Source organism: Passer domesticus, chromosome 11 (genome assembly GCF_036417665.1).
Source record: "Passer domesticus isolate bPasDom1 chromosome 11, bPasDom1.hap1, whole genome shotgun sequence".
NCBI classification, from domain to species: Eukaryota; Metazoa; Chordata; class Aves; order Passeriformes; family Passeridae; genus Passer; species Passer domesticus.
The window spans coordinates 11,557,775-11,580,319 of record NC_087484.1 but is presented as its reverse complement, the minus strand read 5'-3'; the positions used below and the strand labels follow the sequence as shown (position 1 = coordinate 11,580,319).

The 22,545-nt window shown below is 41.2% G+C and overlaps 1 protein-coding gene across 1 annotated transcript in view; it reads right to left on the bottom strand.

Moving 5' to 3' along the window:
• Positions 1-22,545, bottom strand: part of LOC135278567 (uncharacterized) — an 89,775-nt gene that overhangs the window by 772 nt on the left and 66,458 nt on the right. Inside the window, exons 96-119 of the mRNA XM_064385142.1 lie at positions 21,972-22,258; positions 21,294-21,565; positions 20,465-20,557; positions 19,441-19,688; positions 18,995-19,172; positions 18,371-18,479; positions 17,773-17,867; positions 17,026-17,202; positions 14,869-15,071; positions 14,428-14,572; positions 13,427-13,671; positions 12,641-12,805; positions 12,074-12,198; positions 11,100-11,368; positions 9,681-9,889; positions 9,059-9,197; positions 7,558-7,808; positions 6,839-6,968; positions 5,585-5,750; positions 4,189-4,365; positions 2,525-2,655; positions 1,423-1,622; positions 730-868; positions 302-430 (exon numbers count right to left, since the gene is read on the bottom strand). Coding sequence (XP_064241212.1) covers positions 302-430; positions 730-868; positions 1,423-1,622; positions 2,525-2,655; positions 4,189-4,365; positions 5,585-5,750; positions 6,839-6,968; positions 7,558-7,808; positions 9,059-9,197; positions 9,681-9,889; positions 11,100-11,368; positions 12,074-12,198; positions 12,641-12,805; positions 13,427-13,671; positions 14,428-14,572; positions 14,869-15,071; positions 17,026-17,202; positions 17,773-17,867; positions 18,371-18,479; positions 18,995-19,172; positions 19,441-19,688; positions 20,465-20,557; positions 21,294-21,565; positions 21,972-22,258 — 4,282 coding nt within the window. The remainder of the gene's footprint in view (positions 1-301; positions 431-729; positions 869-1,422; positions 1,623-2,524; positions 2,656-4,188; positions 4,366-5,584; positions 5,751-6,838; positions 6,969-7,557; positions 7,809-9,058; positions 9,198-9,680; positions 9,890-11,099; positions 11,369-12,073; positions 12,199-12,640; positions 12,806-13,426; positions 13,672-14,427; positions 14,573-14,868; positions 15,072-17,025; positions 17,203-17,772; positions 17,868-18,370; positions 18,480-18,994; positions 19,173-19,440; positions 19,689-20,464; positions 20,558-21,293; positions 21,566-21,971; positions 22,259-22,545) is intronic.

Genomic DNA, 22,545 nt, shown 5'->3' with positions numbered 1-22,545 from the left:
GAAATGTTTTTTCTCCGCCCTTTTCTGTCTGTTTCTGTCTGTGTGTTCTCTGTGGCTTTCTGGAGAGGTGTCAGAGCCAGGTCCCGTGTACTGTACCAAGCCCTGCTGTCCTGCTTTCTGGTACCTGTCCAATGGACTTCTGACCCTTCTCTCTGCTTGGATGACCACAGGCTCTCACCCACTGGGTTACTAACCTACATCATGAAAATGAAGAGCTAGCCCAGTTCTTCTCCACAACAACATCCATTTTTGAAAAGGATGTGTTTAATGCAGACAGAGAAATACAGAATATTTTTATTACCTATTTTTTCAGCCTCACAGTTTAATCCTGTGTAAAGTTCTGAACATTCACAAAAGTGGAGGGAGGTGCTGTTGGAAGTTTCAGAGCAAATGCCATCATTCTTACAAGGGTTTGGCATACATGGACCACCTGGGAAAAAAGGAGAAACAGTAGACTCTCAGATAATCCAACCCTGAAGAGAACTGTTCATGCTTAGATTACACTGACTCCTAATGCTGCACATCCCCTGTATTTCAGCAAGTTTCTTGTATCTGACAACATGAATGAGGGAAAGAAACACTGTTTCTCTAGTGAAACATCAGAGCAAGATCCCTTTCATGGTTTTCTTCTGTACACTCTCTCTTGCAACTATCCCTAACCCAATGATGCCCTTTAAAGTTAGTCAAGACTTCACAGCATCAAAGACATTGTGATAATGGTTGACTCACTTCTGTAGCATCCACGACTGTAGTTTGAAATGCCACAGATTTCTGCAGACCCACACACTTCATCCAAGCAGAAAACAGTGGAGCTTTCTGTGCACTGGCATTTCTGAGAGCAGTCATCAGTGGTGAATATTTCTCCAATCTGGAAAAACAGGAGTTAGATGTTAAAAAAGATCAAATAAAATCAGCCAGAAAAAAAACATGAATGTAGCACTGGAACCCTCATTATACTCTCTCCAATGCTTTCCTTATGAATGGCAATAGGGAAGATTGGGTTTTTCTTAAGTACTTTGTAAAAAAACCCAAAGCAAGCATCTTATTAATGCAGCTCTCTGAAACTTGTGGATGGCCCAACAAAGAAAGCAAAAGAAGAATTTGTGGCATGAGACCCTGGCTCATGAGCAACAAAAATGGGCAACTGTTGCTTGGGATGAGCGGCAGATGAATCACATCATACCTCCAAGGCAATGTGGAAATGCTATCTGCCATTTCAGAGTTTCAGAGGGAGACCAAGAGATCTTGAGCTCTCTTCCCTTTCTCCAGAAACCAGTATTTTATTAAACAATTGCTCTTTGTTTCTAATGTTTCTACTGCAAAGGTACATGCTGAGGATTATGAGGAGATGGTCAAAATAACTAACAAGAGAAAATACTGTTTAGTGCTGTGGGAGCTGCCTGACCCACACAGAGACCGTACCTCATAGTATTTGTTAAGGTATGTGCAGCCACACTGTTTGTAAGGCACACAGTCAAAGCCACTAAGAACATAACCAGGGAGACATTCACAGCCTTCAACACAGGGTGATTCACACTCAGAGGGGCTGGTCAGGTCGTTGCAGGATGCTGGACATGCAGACATGCATGAGCTGTACTTGCTGTTGGGAGGACATGACATACCTGTAAAAATAAGGAGTCCAGTTATAGCAGGCTGCTGTGTGTTACTTACATACAGAATTCCCTTTCTCATCCATTGTGTAGGAGGCAATATGATAAATAGACACACACAGATGTGCATCCATATATAATAGCTCTGAAGTTGTAAGTAAAGGATTCCAAAGTCAGGATGGTTGCATCATCCAAGCTATTTGCATTCTGTGCTCTCATTCCTGGTATACACTGATCTCAAAACCACTTCTCACACGTTCAGGGTTACCATCCCTGCAACTGCCAGAGCTGTTCCATAACTTTGGGAACTGTGTTTCACCAGAAATACAAAGTCATCTCACCATAGCAGACACAGGGAAAACATGGTTTGATGAATCTCCAAACTTAAAAATAAAATGAGGAAAAATATGTTGGAGATGATTATAAGTCTTATTTCAGCAATTTTTAGTGTGAAAAGTTTTGAGTTTTCAGTTGAAACTTTTTTTTTTTTTTAAATCTTGAAATTTCACAGGCAAAAAAAAAAAAAAAAAGATAATTAGAATATTTTGTAGATTTAAAGAGAGTTTGAAATGAAATGTTTTGCCTTCAGATTTGTATCTTGTGATGGTTTCCAAAATGGAAACTTTTTGTCCCATTGGGAATGGGGACATCTTTTCACTCACAAAACTTCTGATGCCAGGGAGTTGACAGCTCTGATTTCCGAAGTATCCCTCAAAGCTGGGGTTTAAATGCAAAAGTCAGCATAGGACACAGAAGAGAGGACAGGAAAACAAGTGTGCTTAACTGTGAAGAGTGAGTGAAGTGTGAATCAACATGTTTTTACTCCCTGAGAAGATATGATCTAGGAAAAGGCTTAAGCTTCAGTAAGAGTCCTGTAGGTAGAATCCCTACTTTCTCTTTCTTCCTGTGCTTACCACAGTCTGTCTGTTGCCTCCAGCCATCCATGCTGACTCCTTGCTGCTGACAAGCCAGCACATATTCCTCCAGACTGCGACATAAGACAGCAACCTCATCTCCTTCCACACACATATCAAACAGGCAGCTCCTGTGAGCAACATGAGAAAAGATTAATTCCCAGTACTTTTGTTATTGGTTATTTTAATCTGCTTTTCTGCCTGACTCTGAGTTCATTTTGCTTTCCAACAAAACTATCTGGCTGACAGGAAACAGAGGAATACAAGACACCTCAAGCACGTGATTGGGAAGATTAGGTCATTTGTTGTGCAGCTGCTGCTGCCATGTGAGGTGTCCATATAGGATCACAGCATCATTAAAGCTGGAAAAGGCCTCTAAAAGATCATCAAGCCCAACTTTTAACCGAACTCTACCAGGCCCACTACTAAATTATGGCCCTAAATTGGAAGTTTTTCTCATATGAAATCTAAACCTCCCTTCGACCAAGCAATAAACAGTAATCTGACTTAGCACACTAAGTTCTTCTTTGCCCTCTGCTTCTGTTATAGGCTACATCTTATACAGCACTTTTTAGTGCTGCTAAGTCTTACAGCTGAAGTCTTAGATGCCTCTTTCAATACATGGGTACCCTCCCCATGTGCATCTGCCTTGAATGTTGACACAGAATTCTGTTGTGTCCAGTGTTTGTCTGTCAGTGCTAGCTTCTCAGTTTTGCTCATCATTTGGGTATTCACGGCCTGATTTTCAGAGGCACTGAGATCCAAGATAAATGGAATCAGCAAATATTCAGAACTTCTGAAAAATCAGGGCAACCACTAAGCAGGTAGAGCAGGATGCCCAACCAAACTCTAGAGTGAGGAGAAAAGTAGGCTTATATTAAGAATATGGATAGTGGTCCACTTTATTTGTCTTAAAGTAGTGTAACATTCTTCTCCCAGATGAGAGGGACTTTGGGGTGAGCTTTATCTGTCTTTAAATATTAGGCACATCAATGTAACTAAGGAAAACTAGCAGCTACTTGGCAAAGTTGTGACTGATGATGGATGAAGCATGAAAGTGAACGTGGGGATGAATACAGCTCAGAATTAGGTATGTTGGAATTGTATATGAAGGGGGCAGAGCAACCTTGCAACACAGCAGAGGAAACTTTCTTGAAGATATCAGGTTAGTTAATCTTTATTAATCTGGTTTTTGTACTTCTCCATGAAAAATTCAAGAAGTGTCACTGACAGCTTCAGCCTTTGGCTATGGCATGATACAAATTTTATGAATCTAGTACCGCTACCCAATAGACCCAGGTTCTAAATTCTCACTGAATGGATGAGAACGGTAAGCATGTTGGAAATTCCAGGCTACAGGGATAATGCTTAACACTACTGCTTTATCTGTGTGGGGAAAGAGGAAAGCTGCTTTGTAGAACTAGCAGACAAGTGACACACTGAATAGATGAAAGAAATATAATCACAACTATTTAAAAATAAATAAGAGGATGTAAATATATCAATAATGGAATCACTAGGTCCAGTTATACAAAGACACTTACTATCCTCAGCTCCTATTAATAGCCTGGAGACTCCAGATGACTGAAGATAGTTCTCGTCAGAAGCTATTGCCAAAATTATTTTGGAAATGGGGAGAACAACTGTCTGCAGTAGACACTTACGTGAAATAGAAATCTGGTTGGACTGCAGAATGACACTTGGCAAAAGTACCATTCAAGTCAGTCAGGATTTGACATCTTGAAGTTGTGGCTTGCTGCTCCAGCTGATTTTCGTTGCAGCCTTGGAAAAGCCCTGGATCTGGTTCCTCCTCAGACTCATTTTCTGAGTTGACATCTCGTCTGTAAATGAAGTCATTATGAAATCATCAGTGTTCTGTGAACATCCAGCATTCATGGTACTATGCTCTGAGCAACACTGCAAGAATACTTCTGCCTTGTGGTGTAAATGTAACCTTATTTATCTTTCATGTTTTATCCTGAATGGGAAGGAGGTATAGCAAATCAAAGATGTACTGGAACACTTCCTACCATCTCAGAGATTTATGGATATTTAAAGTAAATGGGATATCTGTAGTTATCTCTTTGGAAATTCTGCATGATGCACCTTATCCATTGCCTCCTCCATCCAATCTATTCAACAAAAGTTGTATGTTAGTCAGAAGGGTACAGCTGGAGTAAAGCCCTGTTTCTTGGTTATATGTTCACTTTCACTGAAATGCCAGAATTTTCCTGTGGGCACAGACTCCAGAGCCTCTTTATGCTCAGCACTGCCCCGTATACTGTTTTCTGCTGTTCTGGCAGGCAAATCTTTGCAAAAAATATACAGCTAATACAGTTCCATTTACTTTCCAAAAAAGCAATGTGTTAATGGCTAAGCAATTCCAAAGGGCTTTCAAAGCAACAGGAATACAGGAAGCAAGGCAGGAAGGCAGGAAGGAAAGAAACCTCAAGGAAACAAGAAAAACCTTTTTCAATGTTGTGTATGGACTAATTAGCCCAGAATTTTCCTGACCACAAATATTATGCTCATGTACGCTGAAAAGAATGTCCTTACTTTTTGTGTACCAGCAGAAAACAAAATAGATAGCCATGAAAGCAAGAAAATCAGACTCTTCAAGAACCTTTTATGGGAAGAACTGTGAATTTATGTTGATGGATTTCAAAACTACCTTCATGTTCCAGAGGAAAGACTGACACTGAATCAGGATTTGCACTCACTCAGGCCCATCTAGCACATGTATTTATCTTTGTCAGGAACCATGGGCTTGACAAAGATGTTATTCACCCCTGTGCCCTAACAGTTATAATGGCTGTGACTCCACAGAGGGATACTGAACTGGAGTCATGCACTGACAGTTCAGCCCTCTTTTGGCCAGATAGAAGGGCACTGATAGTTTATCTTAGTGATGAGCAGGAAAAGCCCATACACACAAACAAAGGGAAGAAGAAAGATAAGAGAAATGAGACAGTGTAGTTATTCCTAGAGGTTGACTATGACTTAATTCACTCACTTCTAGTGGCAGTGCTTGCTGTGGATATTAAATAGAAAATCAAGTACCTGAGACGAGAGCTTCTTTTCAGAGGGACTTTCCAGCTTTCACCAAATACATTGACATTCCTCACCCAAACACCATCTGGATTTTTGAAGTCATTTCTGTATCTCCCATCAAAGTCACCACACAAGCCTTCCACTCTGCTTCTGTAGGTGGTAGCCAGTTTTATGTCTAGGCAAAGTCAGAAGGAAAAAAACTGTTACATAGAAATTATTGCCACTGAGTGTATGGAAGAGGTAGAAGTCAATGTCAAATGCCACATGTCATGACTCAGATTGCAGGTGGTAATATGACACGGGTTTAATATGTAGCATAAGAGCACAGCCCTGAACAGACCTGTTCATACATGTAGCACAGTTTCTGTGCTCTGCAATGTGGATCATGAAAAATGTAATTTTTCACAAGTTTTTATATAACATGATATCACTGCCTGGGTGCTCTTAATGCATGTTGCTTACTGCTTTGTAACAAACAGAATGCATCACCCAATTTTTGCCCTTCACTTACAATGCACTTGATCTCTGAGAAATGGAATTTCTATAGACAGACATTTGCTTTCTGCACTTGAAATTTCAGGGTTTGGAAAGATGCCCATGTAAATACATAGCCTGGCACTTTCACCATGCACTCAGAAATACTACAGCTATATGCTGCTGTAAATCAGGAGTATCAGGAGTACTGTAAATCAAGAGCTCTGCTTTGAGCAGAAGAGGTACCATGTGTCCAGCTGGCATGAGTGACTTGTGTACAGGCCATGTGACTGTCCTGACAAACACTAAAGACTGGGATTATTTGGAGTGGGCTTGAGAGGAAGCATGCAAAATGATACACTCACAGTGTATAGATTGAGGATCTCAGTCCTGCGACTCCTGTGGCTGGGTTCAGTTGGCAGTGGGGCAGATCCCCATTTTGCCCCATCATCCCAGTTAACAATTTAAAGTGATTTGCTATTGTTTTTATCATTCAGACCTTACTTAACATGAAACAACTATGTGACAGTCTGAGTCTGTATCTCACTTCTCCTAAGTTCAGTGGGATCCAGACAGAGAAATGCCGGTTTTGTGGGTTTTTTTCTGGTTGCTGGGAAACATTTATTTCTGGTGTTTTCTGGTTATTTTCTGGTATTTTATATATGAAGGGACCATAAGAGCAAAGGGTGAAGATTTCAAATTTTGTCTTGGATTTAGACCTCCTCTGGAATAAGAATATTTTGGGGGCTGTGCATAAATATTTCTGCAAAGTTTTATAGCATCACTTACCTGCATTTTGTCTGCCATCAAAGCTCAAGTATAAGCCAAAGTCTGTCTCCAGGTAAATTCTTGTTAACCTCTGATATATATGAATACCTTCATGAGGTCGAACAGGAGGCCTCACTCTCACACCATCCAACTAACAAGGAATGAAAAAAAATAGAATTCATTATATATAGGCCAAATTAAAATCTGGTTTCTGTACAGGTCAATGCTACAATCCAATACTTCTCTGGTTTTATGATAAATATATCAGATAATTTAACAGCATTTATTTTTTTAAGTTAACAAAATCATGTATTGAGCAAAATTATCTGAACACAGTACTTTCATATCATCCAAAGAAATTTCTATTATTGAACTAAAAATGTAATATAACAGCTATGTATGCTCTTACACACCAATAAAGAGGACGGAAATTAAATTATCCTAGCATAAAACAAATATTTCCTTACCACTGATAAAAATTGGTGTGGCTTTATGGTAAGCCTTGGGATATTTGCTGTTTCATTGCTAAAACTATATCTATTGATTTATTTGTATCTTTCATAGCTATGGAGAAAAAAGACTCCACACAACTGAAAATCTCATTTGTGGTTGCCTCACAGCACTGTTGTAATAACACAGTTCACTTTAATACTTTAATTTAAAAAAAATGTCCATTACTCAAAAGTGTTTTACTCCAAGGGAGGGCCTTCCTTGTCCTCTACAGTCAGGGAGGGACTTACCAGAACCTGCTTGTTCTGCCTGAATCGCACTGTGTGGTTGTAAACATTGATGAGAATCTCTTTCAGGTAAGTAATGTGTCGACTTCCAAGTAAAGGATAGTTCGTGCCTTCAATGCTGAACTGTGTCAGAGTGTCAGGGAGGTCAGGGATGCTCTGAGCCAGGATATATGTGTATTTCCCTTGGAAGTGGTGCACCAGCCTGTCAAAGGTGATGTAGTGTGGGTCGCCCATGATCCGGCATCTCCCAAAACCTGCAAGGGAAGAGCTTCATTACTCTCCAGTCTCAATGTGCATGTGCCAGATGCCATGCCTGGATTGGTCCAAACTGTTAGATAAAAATGGTTGCTGCTAGCATGCAGGTCTGAAAGCAAAGATGGGTGCTCAGGGCTCACTCTGGTGAATAGATACTCAGATAGAGAGATGGACAGAGAAAGTCATTGTGAGGCAACTGAGCTGAAGCAGAACATTAGGGTTTGTAGAATTTATTGAGACTAAGTTGTGCACATTGGCCCTCTGCAAAAGTCTGACTCTGACACATGCACAGCTTGAACTGGCCTAATAAGAGATGTTGTTTTCATAACCTCTACCATGTGTTGTTACATAATTGAAAAGCAGTGTTTAATTTTGGCTGACTCAGTGCTGTCACTGATTTCTGCTGAGGTTGCTAAACTGATCATTGGGTTTGCCAGATGTAACAATCAGATACAGTGTCTGTCATCTATGTATTCTCCTTGACCACTGAACACAGAGTAAACCATTATTCCAGGAGCAAGCATAGGAAGGCATATTACATTACATATCCTTAAAACTGCTGGGGTGCCTCTGCTCAGATATTTTGCCAAAATGAACGGGGGACACTGAATTTGCCTTATGCTTTTGTATTGATCCTCAATACAGTAGGACTCATGCCATGCTATTCTTCAAAATTGAAGTATAAAGACACTGTGCAACAAGTTGTCTCCTAATCAATCCAACCTGCCTAGAGAATATGAGATTAACTTTGCCTAGCCAAGACAAATGTTGAATGAAAAGCACCAAAGTCCTCTGAGTAGTCTATCATATATCTGTCCAGATCTGCTCTGTCCTGGTTTTGCTTATTGGTTTGTTTTTGTTTTGATTTTTTTTTTTTTTCTGTTCTCAAATCAATATGAAATGGAAAAAACAGGGTCATTGTGATGGGATTCACAAACTGAGTTTTGGGATCAGTAGATGCAGTGGGATTTTTTTAAAAGAAATTTTAGTCAAACTAGTTAGGCCGAACTGTCAAATTTCTAGATATAAGTGAATTATACCCAAGGAATCCATTTCCCTCTACAAATTCTCTACATGGAATAGGAACCTTCTGTTATGAGAACTGAGGCCTTTTTGTATTCAATAACATGCTGTCAACAAAACAGTCAGTTTCCTTCTTTCCCAACGAAAGAATGGAATTCCATGAAACAAAGTATGTACTCCCACATCCCCCCTCCTGCAGCCCTCAAGTGAATCCCATTGAAGATACCTGTTGGATTGCACTTGTTTTTTCCATCTTTGATCACGCAGATTTCTCTGGAATCACAGCTGTAGCTCTTGCAACTGATGACACCGTTCTGGCACTGGCATCTTTTGGTGCAGTGTGGAGTTATCCATGTCTCCCCATCCTGGACAAAAGTTGTGTTAATCATAAGTTATCAAGGTGCTTAGCTTTGCAGTGCAATGGAAGTCCAATAGCCTCGGGTGTGGACACTAGCTAGGTGCAGCCTTGTCCAGTTGGCAATTCCACAACTGCTTGATTAAGTGTACTCTCACCAAGAGCCTGTGAGAGGGGATCTCAGTCCATTTATCTTACTGTCTTCAGCATTAGAATTTGAACATAAAACTGGACTAGGACAGACTGCCTGAATAATTCTGGTCAATTGACTGTTTTAAAATAGGCCTCAGTTTTGGCCTCAGGTGCAAAGTACCAAACAAGCTTCTGTATCTCCTAATACCCAAGGCAGCAGCTTTTACTAATCTGATGAAAGGTATTTAAGAGGTAGATCCTGAAGCCTTTGATCTCTCTCTCTATCTTTCATACTAAGATGGGCAGGAGACCAATTTTCTACAAGTTTTGAAGTCAGAGATTTTCTCCTTAAACTACTTACGCTGTAGTAATTGTTGTCATCGTCCCTGCAGCCACAACTGCTGAGGGGCACACAGTTGCCATTGCTGAGCACATAATTATCATCACATTCACAGCCTTCTGTGCACTCTTCTGTCTTCTCACAAAGGGAAGAGGCAAAAATGTCATTGCATGTTGCTGGGCAGGCAGAGACACAGTCTTTGTAGTGGCTCCGGGATGGGCAGGGCAGTGCTGTGGGGGAGAACAGAGCCAGCCTAATTAAATACATTTACAAAGTGCACTGCAAACACTGAAAGTTACACCGTGGCCTATGGAATGGTAGTACAGAACTACCTTTTAATAGCTGATTTTGATCATCAGCTGGCTTTTATTTTAATATTTTACTTTAAAAAAAACCCAAACAACAAAACAACAACAACAAAAACCAGAACAAAGAGTACTCTCTGGCACTTGTTATTTAGTTTTATTACAGGTATGATTGAACCACCTGGCTCCAGATTTAGGATTCCAGTTCAGCTGCAAGTGCCTCTTTGGGCACTGTGAGAAATGAGACTCTTAAAGGCAAATTCCTTAAAATATTTAACCTTCCAATGATGCAAACCAGATGTAAATTTAGCCTAACTACAGACAGGAAAGAGCAGCAGGTATGCATTGTCAGACTGCACGTTCATCTAGCTCTAAAGGCTATTTCTGCCAACGACATGACATGCATAAGGGGGCAGGTCAAGAAAGAGTGAGAAAATGTTTTTTAGTGAAAAAACTAAAATGAGAAAAGGTTTGTTAGTCCAGTATTTTCCTACATTTATAGCAAGGAGGCAACTGGGGGTTTCTGATGGATCTATTAAACATTCATTTGACTTGCTTTTTAACCACTTAACTGTTTTGTCCTCCACAACATTATTTGATAATCCCACAATGTAATACTAAATTGTAAAAAAAGGTCCCACAAATAAAACCCCCTCCACCTTATCTTTACTAGCTGTTATATCATTTGTTTGTAGCTTTGTTGAATGGGTGGAGTGAAGCGTATACCTGGAAATTAATCTGAGAACAGGGTTCATAATTAATAACTGGGCAAATTGGCAGTTTTTGTTCAAATCACAGTGAGTGGCATTGAGCCCTGTGTCCTAACACAGTATCCCTCTTTCTTTTAGTCTTCTGGTTATATTATTTCTCCATTTTAGGCTCACTACAATATCTTACTTGGCTACCAATGCCATTCTAACTCCACATTAATATCCATAACTTGTCTAGTTCTGAGTTATCTCTGGGTTCATCTGAACCTGAACCCAGTTCAGTGCAGCAGTGGAATTGTGATAGTAGAATTGCATTTTGTGACAACTTGGATTTAATTTTATTTTATTTGTTCAATTAATTATGCTAATTTTTTCATGCTACCAGTCATTCAGGTTTCAGTTTTTTCACTTGTTTGTGTACTTACGACAGAATGTGCTATTTCTCCATTTAATGGTGATTCCATGATTCTTGCAGGTGTCCACATAGACTTGAACTATGTCACAGAGAGCAGACTTCATACCATCATACTGGCACATATCATAGATGCAGATCTCAACGAAGTCATCAGGATTGACTAGACTATGGCACACTTTGAATTTGTCTGATTTCAGAACATTGCACTGTCTTTCAATGACTTGTTTATTCTCAGCAGTGCAAGGAGGCTCATCATCTTCTCTTAAGTCTGGCAAACAACTGCAAGAAAGCACAGACACAGGCTGCTATAAGACAGACTGAAACTGAAAATTTCTTTCCAATGAAAAGTAGAAAATGCTGGAGAGTCTGATTTCCCTCTGTCAATGGATGACAACCCCCATGCTGTGTCTGACACCTGTTACTCTCATTGAACTTGACCCTGACTAGAAGATTGACTTCACAGCTTGACCTTGGATCTGTCTCATCACTATAAATTTCTGTATTGTGACCTGAACTGACTTAGGCTGATCTTAGCTTCCATCTGTGGGATTTCCCTGCTTGCCTTGCTCAAGCAGAGGGGGATGGACCCTGGCTGGTGAGGCCACAGTTTTTTCAGCTGTGTTGTCACACATGTATGTCACATATGGTTCCCTGTCAGCCAGGGAGCAGCTGGCCCTCACCATTCCCCAGCACCATCATTTTGCTCTGGGTGTTACCAGTGTGAAAAAAACAGAGTCCACACTGTGGACTGCCCCAAAGACTCACTCTCCAAGTGTGTGTGTAGATTGATAGAACAGCTGTGATTTTCCTGTGCAGTGGTTTCCTGTGGGAAAACTGATGTTTTTTGAGCTACAAATTCAAGAAGAGAAAAGTCTGATATATAGTGCTTATATGTCACAAAGTAGCAGACAGTCAAAACAATTGAAAACTATTCACTGTGTTCCTGAAGCAAGATGGGAGGTATGAAAATGATTTAACATTTACCCCTTATCACTGTCTTTCTCCACTTCCCAGCTGTTTCCAAACTGTGGGGCAGTGACAGCTGTACCATTGGTCAAGGACAGATCATCTTCACGGTTACCATTGAAATTGCCACACATGCCATGCACCTGCAGATGGAAAAGGACCATATTCTAAGCATGACCTCTTTGCATCAACTTCCCCAATAACTTCTTATTCGTTGCCTAAGAAATAATGTGACCAAATCACCACCAACAACCAATCCTGTACCAGACATTTCAGACATTCTGACTGCACCCATGGAGAAACAGAACAGAAATTACAGTAAATCTGTGATTTCCTAGGGCTTCAAGCTGTGTATTTCTCTAAGTTGGAAGTATTTCTCTAGATAGGTAATTTTATTTAACTATCCCCTTGGAACACAAAGAAACTGTTGTGAATAGAAAAAAACAGAAAGGAAAAAAATACATTTGATACAATATAGCTACAAAGAAAGATGCAACAGCAAAATACAGGAATAAAAGGAACTAGAAGTAAATGCATAAACAGCAGTTTTGAAACAACTCCAGATGTTTGTGCACTAAATCTTACCTGTGAGAAATAAGAGCGTGGGAGGGTGATTTCCAGATGGTGATTACCATCATATTTCACTATCACACCAAAGTCAGTTTCCACTACTATATATCTGCCAACATTTCCAATGGACATGCCTCGCAGTCGGTTCTGCACTGGAGTGTAGACTCTCTCATTGTTCAGCTGGAGAGATGTGTCATTTGTCAGTATGGACATTCTTCCATGAAAACTCACTTTATATACCTAGCAGTGCTGAAGATTTCTGTGACAGTTTTAGCTCTTTACATTTCCACCATTGCATATTCCAGCTATGGGTGTTGGGAATCAGCCCTTTAGCTGAGGAAGGCTGGGCAGGGCTCGTATGCTGTGCCTTTAACAGGGAGCTGGAAAGATCCCTGGTTGTGAGCAAGCTCTTTCTCGCCCTTGGGGCAGATTCCCTGCCGTGGCTCCCCATGTTTTTCTAGGCTGATACATCATGCCTTGCTCTCTATAGGTGACTGGGTTGATAAAAACTGTTAAAGTGGGGAGTCTTATATTTTAATTCAGGAAACAATTCCTGAGTCTGGAGGCCCTGGGTTTAATCTCTAAGATAAGGACAATAGATCAGTAAACCCAAACCAGAAGCCTCAAGAACGAGTGAGAAATTATATTTCCTCATGACATCCACTTAATGGGAGTGTCCACAAGTGTTAAGCATATGCATATATGTTCCTTAGGAAACGTGAAGATCCTTTTTCCTACAGCTATTCTAAGTGAGCTAATTTTAAGATACTTTTTGCCAGAAAAAAGAGCACCACCACCTACCAGGATTCCTTGGTTTTTCTGAAGGGTGATTCGTACACCATGCACATCAATGTAGACTTCTTTCAGGTATGTGGCCCCTCTTAGTCCTCTGTCTTCATTCTTGCCAAGTATGGTTATAGGAATGACATTGGTGGCAGTGTTGACAACCTCAACCAAAGTGTAGGTGCAGGTTCCCACAAAGGTGTACTTCATTCCATCAAAAGTGAAATAGTGGGGATCTCCTACCACTTGACATATTGCTTGACCTGAAGGCGAAAAAAATGATTTAAGAGTTTTGTACTGGATTTCACCATGGACTCAGGTGACCAAAGCAGTTTACATTAGTATAGCAACTTCATCCTGATTGTTTTTATGTGGGCAGACTTTCAGAGAGGCATCTCAGGTTCATGCCAATGACATTTATTTGTAAATAAGAAGTTTCCAGAAAACATCTCTTAAATTTAATTTGCAAATTGTATACAAAAGGACAACTTGGCAGAAAATGAACCTCTGTATACACTTCTATATGCTGTTGTAGCTTTGATTTATAGTATAGTTGAGAGTAATACAAAGCTTTTCTACTTATCTATATAAAAATACAAAATTAACTGTATAAATAGAGATGTAAATATAAAGTAAATAAAATTGCATCTATATACATCAATACATAGTACACTTGTCATTATGCAGGCCCACAGAAATACAATTCTCACAGAAAGGCAACCAAATTTAAAGCTTGCAGCACTGGTGATGTGGGACTTAAATTTTCATTATCAGGACAAATAGAATCCAAGAAACCTTGAAAACTTTTGGGCAACATCACTTTTTGCTGATATCCACGACAACAGAAGGGCATCTGTGCTTGCATGACAGAACATCATGCATTTTCATCTCTTAACGCTGGCAGCAATCAATTGGGACATTTTATAATCCCATATGAAAAGATATTTATAATAAAGCTAGAAGAAGAAGAGGATCTAATGATGGAATTGACATTGGAGTAGTTTTCAGGCAGGACTCACCATTGGAATGGCAGCCCAGCACACCATCCTGAATGCTGCACTCCTCTTGGACTCCACACTCCCAGGAATTGCACTCAATGGTGTTATTTGCCTTGCAGGTGCAGCGCTCAGTGCAGGGGTAACTGGTGAACCAGCTTTCATTCAGCTACATGGGAAAAAAGGGTGTAGAAGTACATATTGTAAGATAAATGTGAAGGTAAAACCAGAAGGAACAAATCAAATTGGTATTTGAATGTTCATGATCTATAATAATTTGGGCAATTGTAGCCATGAAGTTTATGAAACAAAAAAGTTGGCAAAGTAAGCCTATTTTGAAAGTATTAGTGGTGTAAATATGAATTGTGTAGCGTCATTAACTTGGTTTTTCCCTCACAGTGGTAAAGAATGACATCCCCTGGGGTTTTTTTCCCCTTTTTTCTTTAAATATCTGATGTAACTTGCCTGGTGATAGTGGTTTTTTTCATCAATACAACCACAGTTGCTTTCTGGCACACATTTGTCTCCACTCATAACATAGCCCTCTTTACAGAAGCAACCTTCCACTGGCAAAGAACTGCAGGAATCAACTGCTGAGATGTTCAAACAGGTAGAGGGACACCTAGTACCACAGCTCTTGTAGATGCTGCCTCCAGGACAGGACATTGCTAAATAAAGAGAAAAAAAAAAGATCACTCAAAAGGGCAAAATCATAATAAAGTTCTTCCTTATGCTTTCACTGTTTGCTCCTGAAAATATACAAAATGGCTGTTAGAAAGTCTGACAGGAGAGCGCTGAGTACAAAACTTTTTCTGCTGATTTAAAGGCATTAAGTGACCCAGTTGTGGAAATAGAGGAATCTTTTGCCATACTAGTTGATATGTCCCCATTACTGCAGTTACTATTTGAGCATCTGCTATATATTCCAAAATAGAACTAAAAATCACACTCTGTCTTTCACTGAGACTCCTTGAGAACAATATACTTTCACACCCCTCCTGCTTAGGGTAGAATTGGGCATCTATTGCTGAAAACCCAGAGATAACATTACATTTTACAGATATGCTGAAGAATTTGTCCATTTCTGTTGTCTAAAAAAAAAAACAAAAAAAAAACCACAGGAAAACATGGGTTTGGCTGGATTCTGTTATGAATCACTATGCATGATTCTCATTTATTTCTGTCCCTACAACAGGATATCTTAGCCCTGTCAGACAATTACAGCTGACATCTCTGGTCATCTAGCCAGACTTCCTTCCCTTGGTCAGGACTTTAATTGCATTTTAATTTGAATCACTGATGAAGAGAACACTTGAGAGTCAGTCTTTCTAACGTTACTCAGTTTTCTCTATTACTATAATGAAGCCATAGATATTTGGGTCCTAGCCTATAGCCTCAGACTATGGAGTCTGGATGTCCACAGATTTATTCTGATTTGGAGGGTTAAACACTCATTTCTTGTTCTACCTTCTTTTTATATAAAAATTCTCTGTGCTCTGTCCTCTCAGGGCTGACTTACTGGGTGCTTTATCACAGTAATTCTTTTTCCAAACTGACCAGGTCCTAGAACCTATCCATCTTTTTTTTTAATGGTTTAGTTTAAATGCAGAGCTAATTGTTGATCACATCAAAAAAAAAAAAAAAAAAGAAGAAAAATAAAAAAGGTGTAAATGGGCAGAAGGTTATCCAGTGGTAACTAGTATAATAAAAATTAGTGTAAGGCAAAAAAGCATAGAGAACAATTATGTTTTTTTTTTAGTATGGTTGACCTTTAGAGGACTTCTTTTTTTTTTCTCTCCAGGTGTGTGGTTTATGGACTTAAATGCCCTTTAGAAAATGCTGCCCAGAAAAGTTGGGGATGCCCCCTTCCTGGACTTATTCAATACGGGGTTGGATGGGGCTTTGAGAAAGCTGTTTTAATGGAGGGTATCCCTACCCCTGGCAGGAGGGTTGGAACTAGATGATATTTAAAGTCCTTCCCAACCCAAACCATTCTATGATTCTATGACTGTATGTCTGACAAGCAGAAAGCTGTCCAGTGTTGCTTAGAATCAGCAGCAGAGGAAACTGTGGAAAGCTTTATTCTAAGAAATATGAGTTCATTGTATTAAATTTGCCATAAGGTCATTCTGAAGAGAATTAATTGAGACCTGACAGTACTAAATTTCTTTGTTTTAGAGAGAAATAGAGCACTTCCTAGAAACAGCTGATTTTCAAGGTCTCTTATTTTTTTAACCAAAGGCCATTGATAAGCATGTTTTATGGAGGACTACCAGCTCCACTTACATTGAAGATGGTAGATTTTCACTGAAGCAAAGGAACTTACTTCTCCAATGCAGAAACTCACATAAGACACAGTTGAACATAATCAGACTTTTCCAAGAAACTAATAGCAAATTATAAATACTATAAAATTTTAAGGATTTAACCTGTGTGCATCCTAATGTTCTCAAAATTAGTGCCTTGTACAAATCCTGGAGTGGTTCTGAATCTGAAGCAGGCTCAAGACATTATAAAAGACACTACACTCACAACATTTCATAAAATGAAATAACATGCATGGAGAAGGTAGAGGACAATGAAGTTAAAATTCAGAATAGATATTTATATCAAAACACTCACGGCAAAGAGTAGCATTCCTCCATTCTATGCATATCCCAGCATTGACACATGACTCAGCATAGGCTTGCAGTCCATAGCATAAGGATATTGCCTGTCCCCCAGTGAAACACATGTCATAAACACAGTTTTCAAAGAAATTCTGTGGAGGCACCTTGCTGTGACAGTCCTTGAAGATTCCTGTGTAAATCAAGGAAGATATATAAAAGGATAGAAACAACCCACTGGAATGTTAAGACTGAACAACATGTGTTTTCTGTCACAGCAAACACATTGTGGGTGTTCCAGGCTGTGTTAAGTAAGTTGATCTAGTACTTGAAATAGATACACAATGCACTATATAAGAACAGGCTCCCTGGATCATGTTTTCTTCTTTTTGCATATTACATAAATTAAGCTTTGCTGCCTAGGAAAACCACTAATTCTAGCCAACTGCAGGGAACATGTACAGAATTTCAGATAAAGTGTCTGTAATACACACACTGACAGTCCATCTGAGCTGCTTCTTTTAGCAGGCAGAGTACAAGCCACTATAGCACAAAGAGCAGCTCTGGTTTCAGATAGAATTCATGGACCTATTGGCATTGTCTGAACAGATGGCACATTCTAGCCAGGCACCTATGGGTTTTACATTGGCCATTCACACCAGAGGCTTTAGAATGCTTCCAATATAAGCTCAGAAAAAGAGACAATAGAGGAGGGACAAAAAAATCTAGACCATGCTCTGTCATATGGCTCACAGAGATCTACCTGTTGGGTCTGTGATCATGCCACATGCTGTGTTTTTCTTTGCTTCACTCTCCAGCACAGGATCACATTGCTCTTCTTTCCCACCACTGGAGCATCTGGGGTAAGCAAGCAAACCAAACACGTGTTTTACACCTCTTACTATCAGATTTTCAGTGGAAAATTGATAAATCACTACCCTGCACAAAAGAGTGCATTTTATTTCTGTCACAAGACTTTATCCAGCTTCTTTGAAAAGCTGATGTCAGCCCTCTCACTGAATGGGCTCCTTTTTTGATCCCTTCTGGGTGATTCAAAGGCTTATTCTTAGCTGAAAAAAAAAGAGCTATGGGATCCAAACAGTTATGGTTTTCAATCAGGGAACCGAACTGATGTACCATCCCCCCTCACACTCAACAAACAGTTCCTGCTTTGGAAAATGAGTCTTAAAGGACACAAGCCCTCTTATCATTCACTGATTTACATGAAAGTCCAGCTCCCTACTTCTAATGGGCAGCTGGAAGATGTAGAATGGTACTGGGGGAAAAGCCAGAGAGTAGATGGATATTTGATTTTAAAAGTTTGCTCAGCAAATGGCACATGATGAAATGATTTTACATACATGGTGTTATTCTCAGGCACCAGCCAGCTTTCTCCAAGATCAGTAGAATCACTTGCAATGTCACCATTGGACTTGATATTGTCATCCTTTGGATCACCATTATAATTACCTGTGAGGGTAAAAAGAGATTTATGGGACACATGAAGTTCAAACCTGTAGAAAAAACCTAGGTTTCAGGTTGTAAAATAAATTAAAATGAGAGCATTTTAATTCTAGGGAGAATATATATGTAGCATCAATCTGTACTGGGCAAAATAAGAGCAGAATTGTGTTTCAATTACTGACAAGACCTGCTGCTCAGACATTTGAAGCAGGAAGTCTGTAAGTTGCTATGTAATGAGATTAGATCCAAGAAAAATCTTATCTAAAAAACCCTACGCATTTTCTTGCATCCTACATGTAGAATGTTGGACTAAAAATTAAGCAGTGCTATTTGCACCATTTTATTATTAGGTAGATTTCCTGCATCGAAAGTGTGAAAAACCCATGTAGAGATAATTGAACTAGAAAACTCCAGATGATCCAAACAAAAGAATCATCAGAAACTCACAAGACAAACTACTCTTGTAATTTCTACCTGCTAAGGAAAAAAAAAAAATTAAATAATCACCATCAACCACTTACCACAGAGGCCACAGAGCAGACCACTGTAATTAGAGGGCACAGAGACTTCTGCATAGTGATTTCCATCATATCTCACCCACAGTCCAAAGTCAGTTTCCAAGAGAACATATCCACCACTGCTTTGAATACTGATCTTCTTTTCAATAAATACAGGCAAGTTCATTCTGTAACCATTCACCTGTACAGCAAGTTGTGAAAATAAGTGTATGGCTGTTGGGACTCCTACAACTACCAGCAGCTAATACAGATTGCTCAAAGAGAGGATCTTGTGCATGGGGGAACTGGAACTGATTAAAGAATATCTGAGCAAGTTTGTTGGAGATCTCATTACAAGAAGTACATATAATTAATAAAAATATAAAGTTTTCTTATAAATTCTACAGAGATAATAATTATCTACGTGTCAGTTAAAAATGATATATGACTTTTAAATAGTATTTTCTTACATTCACTTTCTTGTTTTTCAGCAGAGAAATCTGATTGTCATAGACTGCCACATGCACTGACTTCACATAAGAGACTTTGGTGTTGGCTCCTCTGTGCTCATTTGTTGTAGACACATCAAAGTATGGAAGACTCTCAGAGGCATTGCACACTTTGGAGAAGGTGTAAGTGCAATTTCCCATGAAATTATGGACTTTGTGGTCAAAAGTGTTGTAATGTGGGTCCCCAGAGGCGCTGCAGGAACCACGACCTGTGAAGAAAGAAAAAGTCCCTCTCAGTTTTCACCAGACTTTTGCTGCTGCTTGGTTCCAAGTTTGTTTGTTTTATGGTGTATTTGTTGCTCAGATGTAACAGTGATGACATCAGTCAATAGACTCCGAAGGCCAACCTAGCCTTCTGTCTTTGGACCCACAAAGAATCCACTCTGGGGTATCACAAATCTATGCTAGAGGTTGATGAAGAAAGTTGGGTAAAAGGCATTATTAAGACATTGTTATGTAAAGTGGAGCAGTGAGTTTTTAGTGGCTATATCTGAAAGGCTTTTTTTTTTACTAAATAGGAAGAATTAAATCAGAAACTTTACAGGGCTGATTAGCCAGAATAGACCAATGCACTATCAGCTGTCTGGGGTTTGGTAGGTAGGTTATTATAGGTTGGTACTCCTATAATTTCTGGAACTTCGATTGAGTATTGTTTACAAGATCTGGGTGGGGAGGTGGTCAGTACAGGCTGCATTGTGGTGCCTGGCACAGCTCTCATGGTGCCAAAGGACCTAGCACAAGAGAGAGTTAGAAGAGATGTGCATCAGGGGAGTTTTGTTGCATCATCCACTCATCACAAACAGCTAAAAAGCTTGAGCAGAAAGGCTCAGGATGCCCAGGAAACACACAGAACAGTGACTCCACATCAACAAATTCTTCCATCAGTATAGATAGAAGGAAGGAAAAGACAGACATGCCCCATGGTGATGGACATGGAGGAAACTTCTAAACAGCAGTAGGAGACAGGGATGAAACACAGCAGTACCTGAGCTCGGAGCGGGGCTGGCTGGTGAGGTGGTGATTACAGGCGGTGTTGTGGTACCTGGCAAGGGGACCGTGGGTGTTGGTGTCGATGGACCTAGCACAAGAGAGAATTAGAGGAGATGTGCACCAACAAGGGAGTTTTGTGGCAGGCACCTGGTTTTCTCACCCTTCTGAAGTACCCAACACCACGATCAGGCATAGCCAGGACAGGGATTGAGCAGTGTCATCTCAGGCAGAGCCGTCCTACTCCATGGCTCTGCCGTCTGATTAGCTGGGTCCCAACAGCAGATAAAGCACTTCTGTACCTGTGGCCAGTGTCTTGTCCATGGGCCTTGTAACACGTGAACTAAAAGACTGACTGCGGGCATTGCCAGAGCCCCAGCCTCCCAGAGGAGAGTAGACTTGGGCACAGGGTGCATCAGCACCCTAAGACAACCTGTGCTCCTGCCTCTAGCACAGCTCTGCCTCTAGCATAGCCTGCTGCCTCAGTCAGTGACGTGTCCCAGGCTGCCGTGCCCTAAGCCATGCCTTGCACCTGCACAGGATCCGATTACAACAGAGACGTCAACTTAATGGAGGAAAGTAATGGAGATTTGATCACAAAATGGGGATGTTGCACAATTCCCAAAACACCCCACACTATTGCAAACAAAGTGCAGGACAGGGTTTCCACCTGCCCGGAAGAACCTCCTCATGCAAGGGCTGGCCCACCAGAGTGGCCAGTTATATGACAAATGGGGAAATCTGTGCCCCATGTTCTGCCCCCATAACTGCCCCATTCCTTGTCCCTGAGATTCAAGGAAATCAAAGGTGGTCAACAGAAGGCTTACCACAGACAGTGCCAGCACTCCAGTCTCCCAGAGCAACGCCCGCCTCAGCACAGGCTGCAGCATAGGCCCCCAGGTCATTGCAGAGCTGCTCCGTGCTGCCACCCGTGGCACACTGGTCATAGACACAGCTCTCAAAGTATGTCTTGGGTGGCAGAACTGCATGGCATGGCTGGAAGGGGCCACCGAGGTGTGTGAGGATTGAACACTGCTGCTTAGCTGCCTCCTCTTCAGTAGAGGAGCAGGATGCAGGTGGGCTGATGGCTGGGTCACACCTACAAAGCAGACAAACAGCCCTGAGTTGCCTGCAGCCTGCTGACAGCAGCCACTGTATTTCCTGACCTCCTCCCCAGCCATAACCTCAGCTTCTGCAATCCTGATCCTGCACTAAGGCAGGCTCCCAATGCTGTCACTTGAAAGGCTGGAACACATGGTCTACAGGCACCATTGCCCTCCCTGGTTTCACGTGGACAGAAACATGCGACTGAGGCAGGTGCGATCCTAGCAGCTTAGGAAAAGCATCCTGCCCAGGCTCAGCCCACTCTCCCAGGGGGCAGGAAGCTGCTTCTTCTCCCTTGCCCCACGCTTGCCATCACCAACCCTCCCTCCTGATGTCCCTCACAGCTCCCCTCTCCCACAGTCCCTTCTGTCCTTCATCTGCATGGTGGAACAAGGACTCACGGCCACTCTTCATCCGGCACCATCCAGCTGCTTCCAAAGTCGTTGAAGTCGGGTACAACCACCCCATCGGGTCGCATGAAGTCGTCCTGCTGGCTCCCAGTGTACGTCCCACACAGCCCACAGAGTTTGCCCTTGTACTTCTCAGACACCTTCACTAGGAGCTCATGGTCCCCATTGAACTGCAGCTGCAGGCCCAGCTTGGTAGAAACCCGCACATAGGAGCCGCTCAGGGAGATGGTCACACCGGGGGCAGGAGAAGCAGGCAGGGAGACCAGGGCACCGTTGATCTGGAGAAGGGGAGCAGAGGGAGACAGAAGCATTAAGAGGTGTCCTCCACTGAGAGGTCACTCTTCCTCAGCGGGGTAGTGCCCGTGAGCCAAAAGCACTGCTGGCATGAGAAACCCTGCCCAGGTGTACGAGGGTAGCAACAACTGTACCAACAGCACACTGAAAGCTCAGGAAAGTAACCAAGACTCTGTGTCTGCATGAGCAGCCACATATGGCCCCAAAGAGAGCCCCGCCAGGCTGTTCTGTGAGCACGCAGCAGGCTCAGGGAACAGGAAGCTCTCAGTGG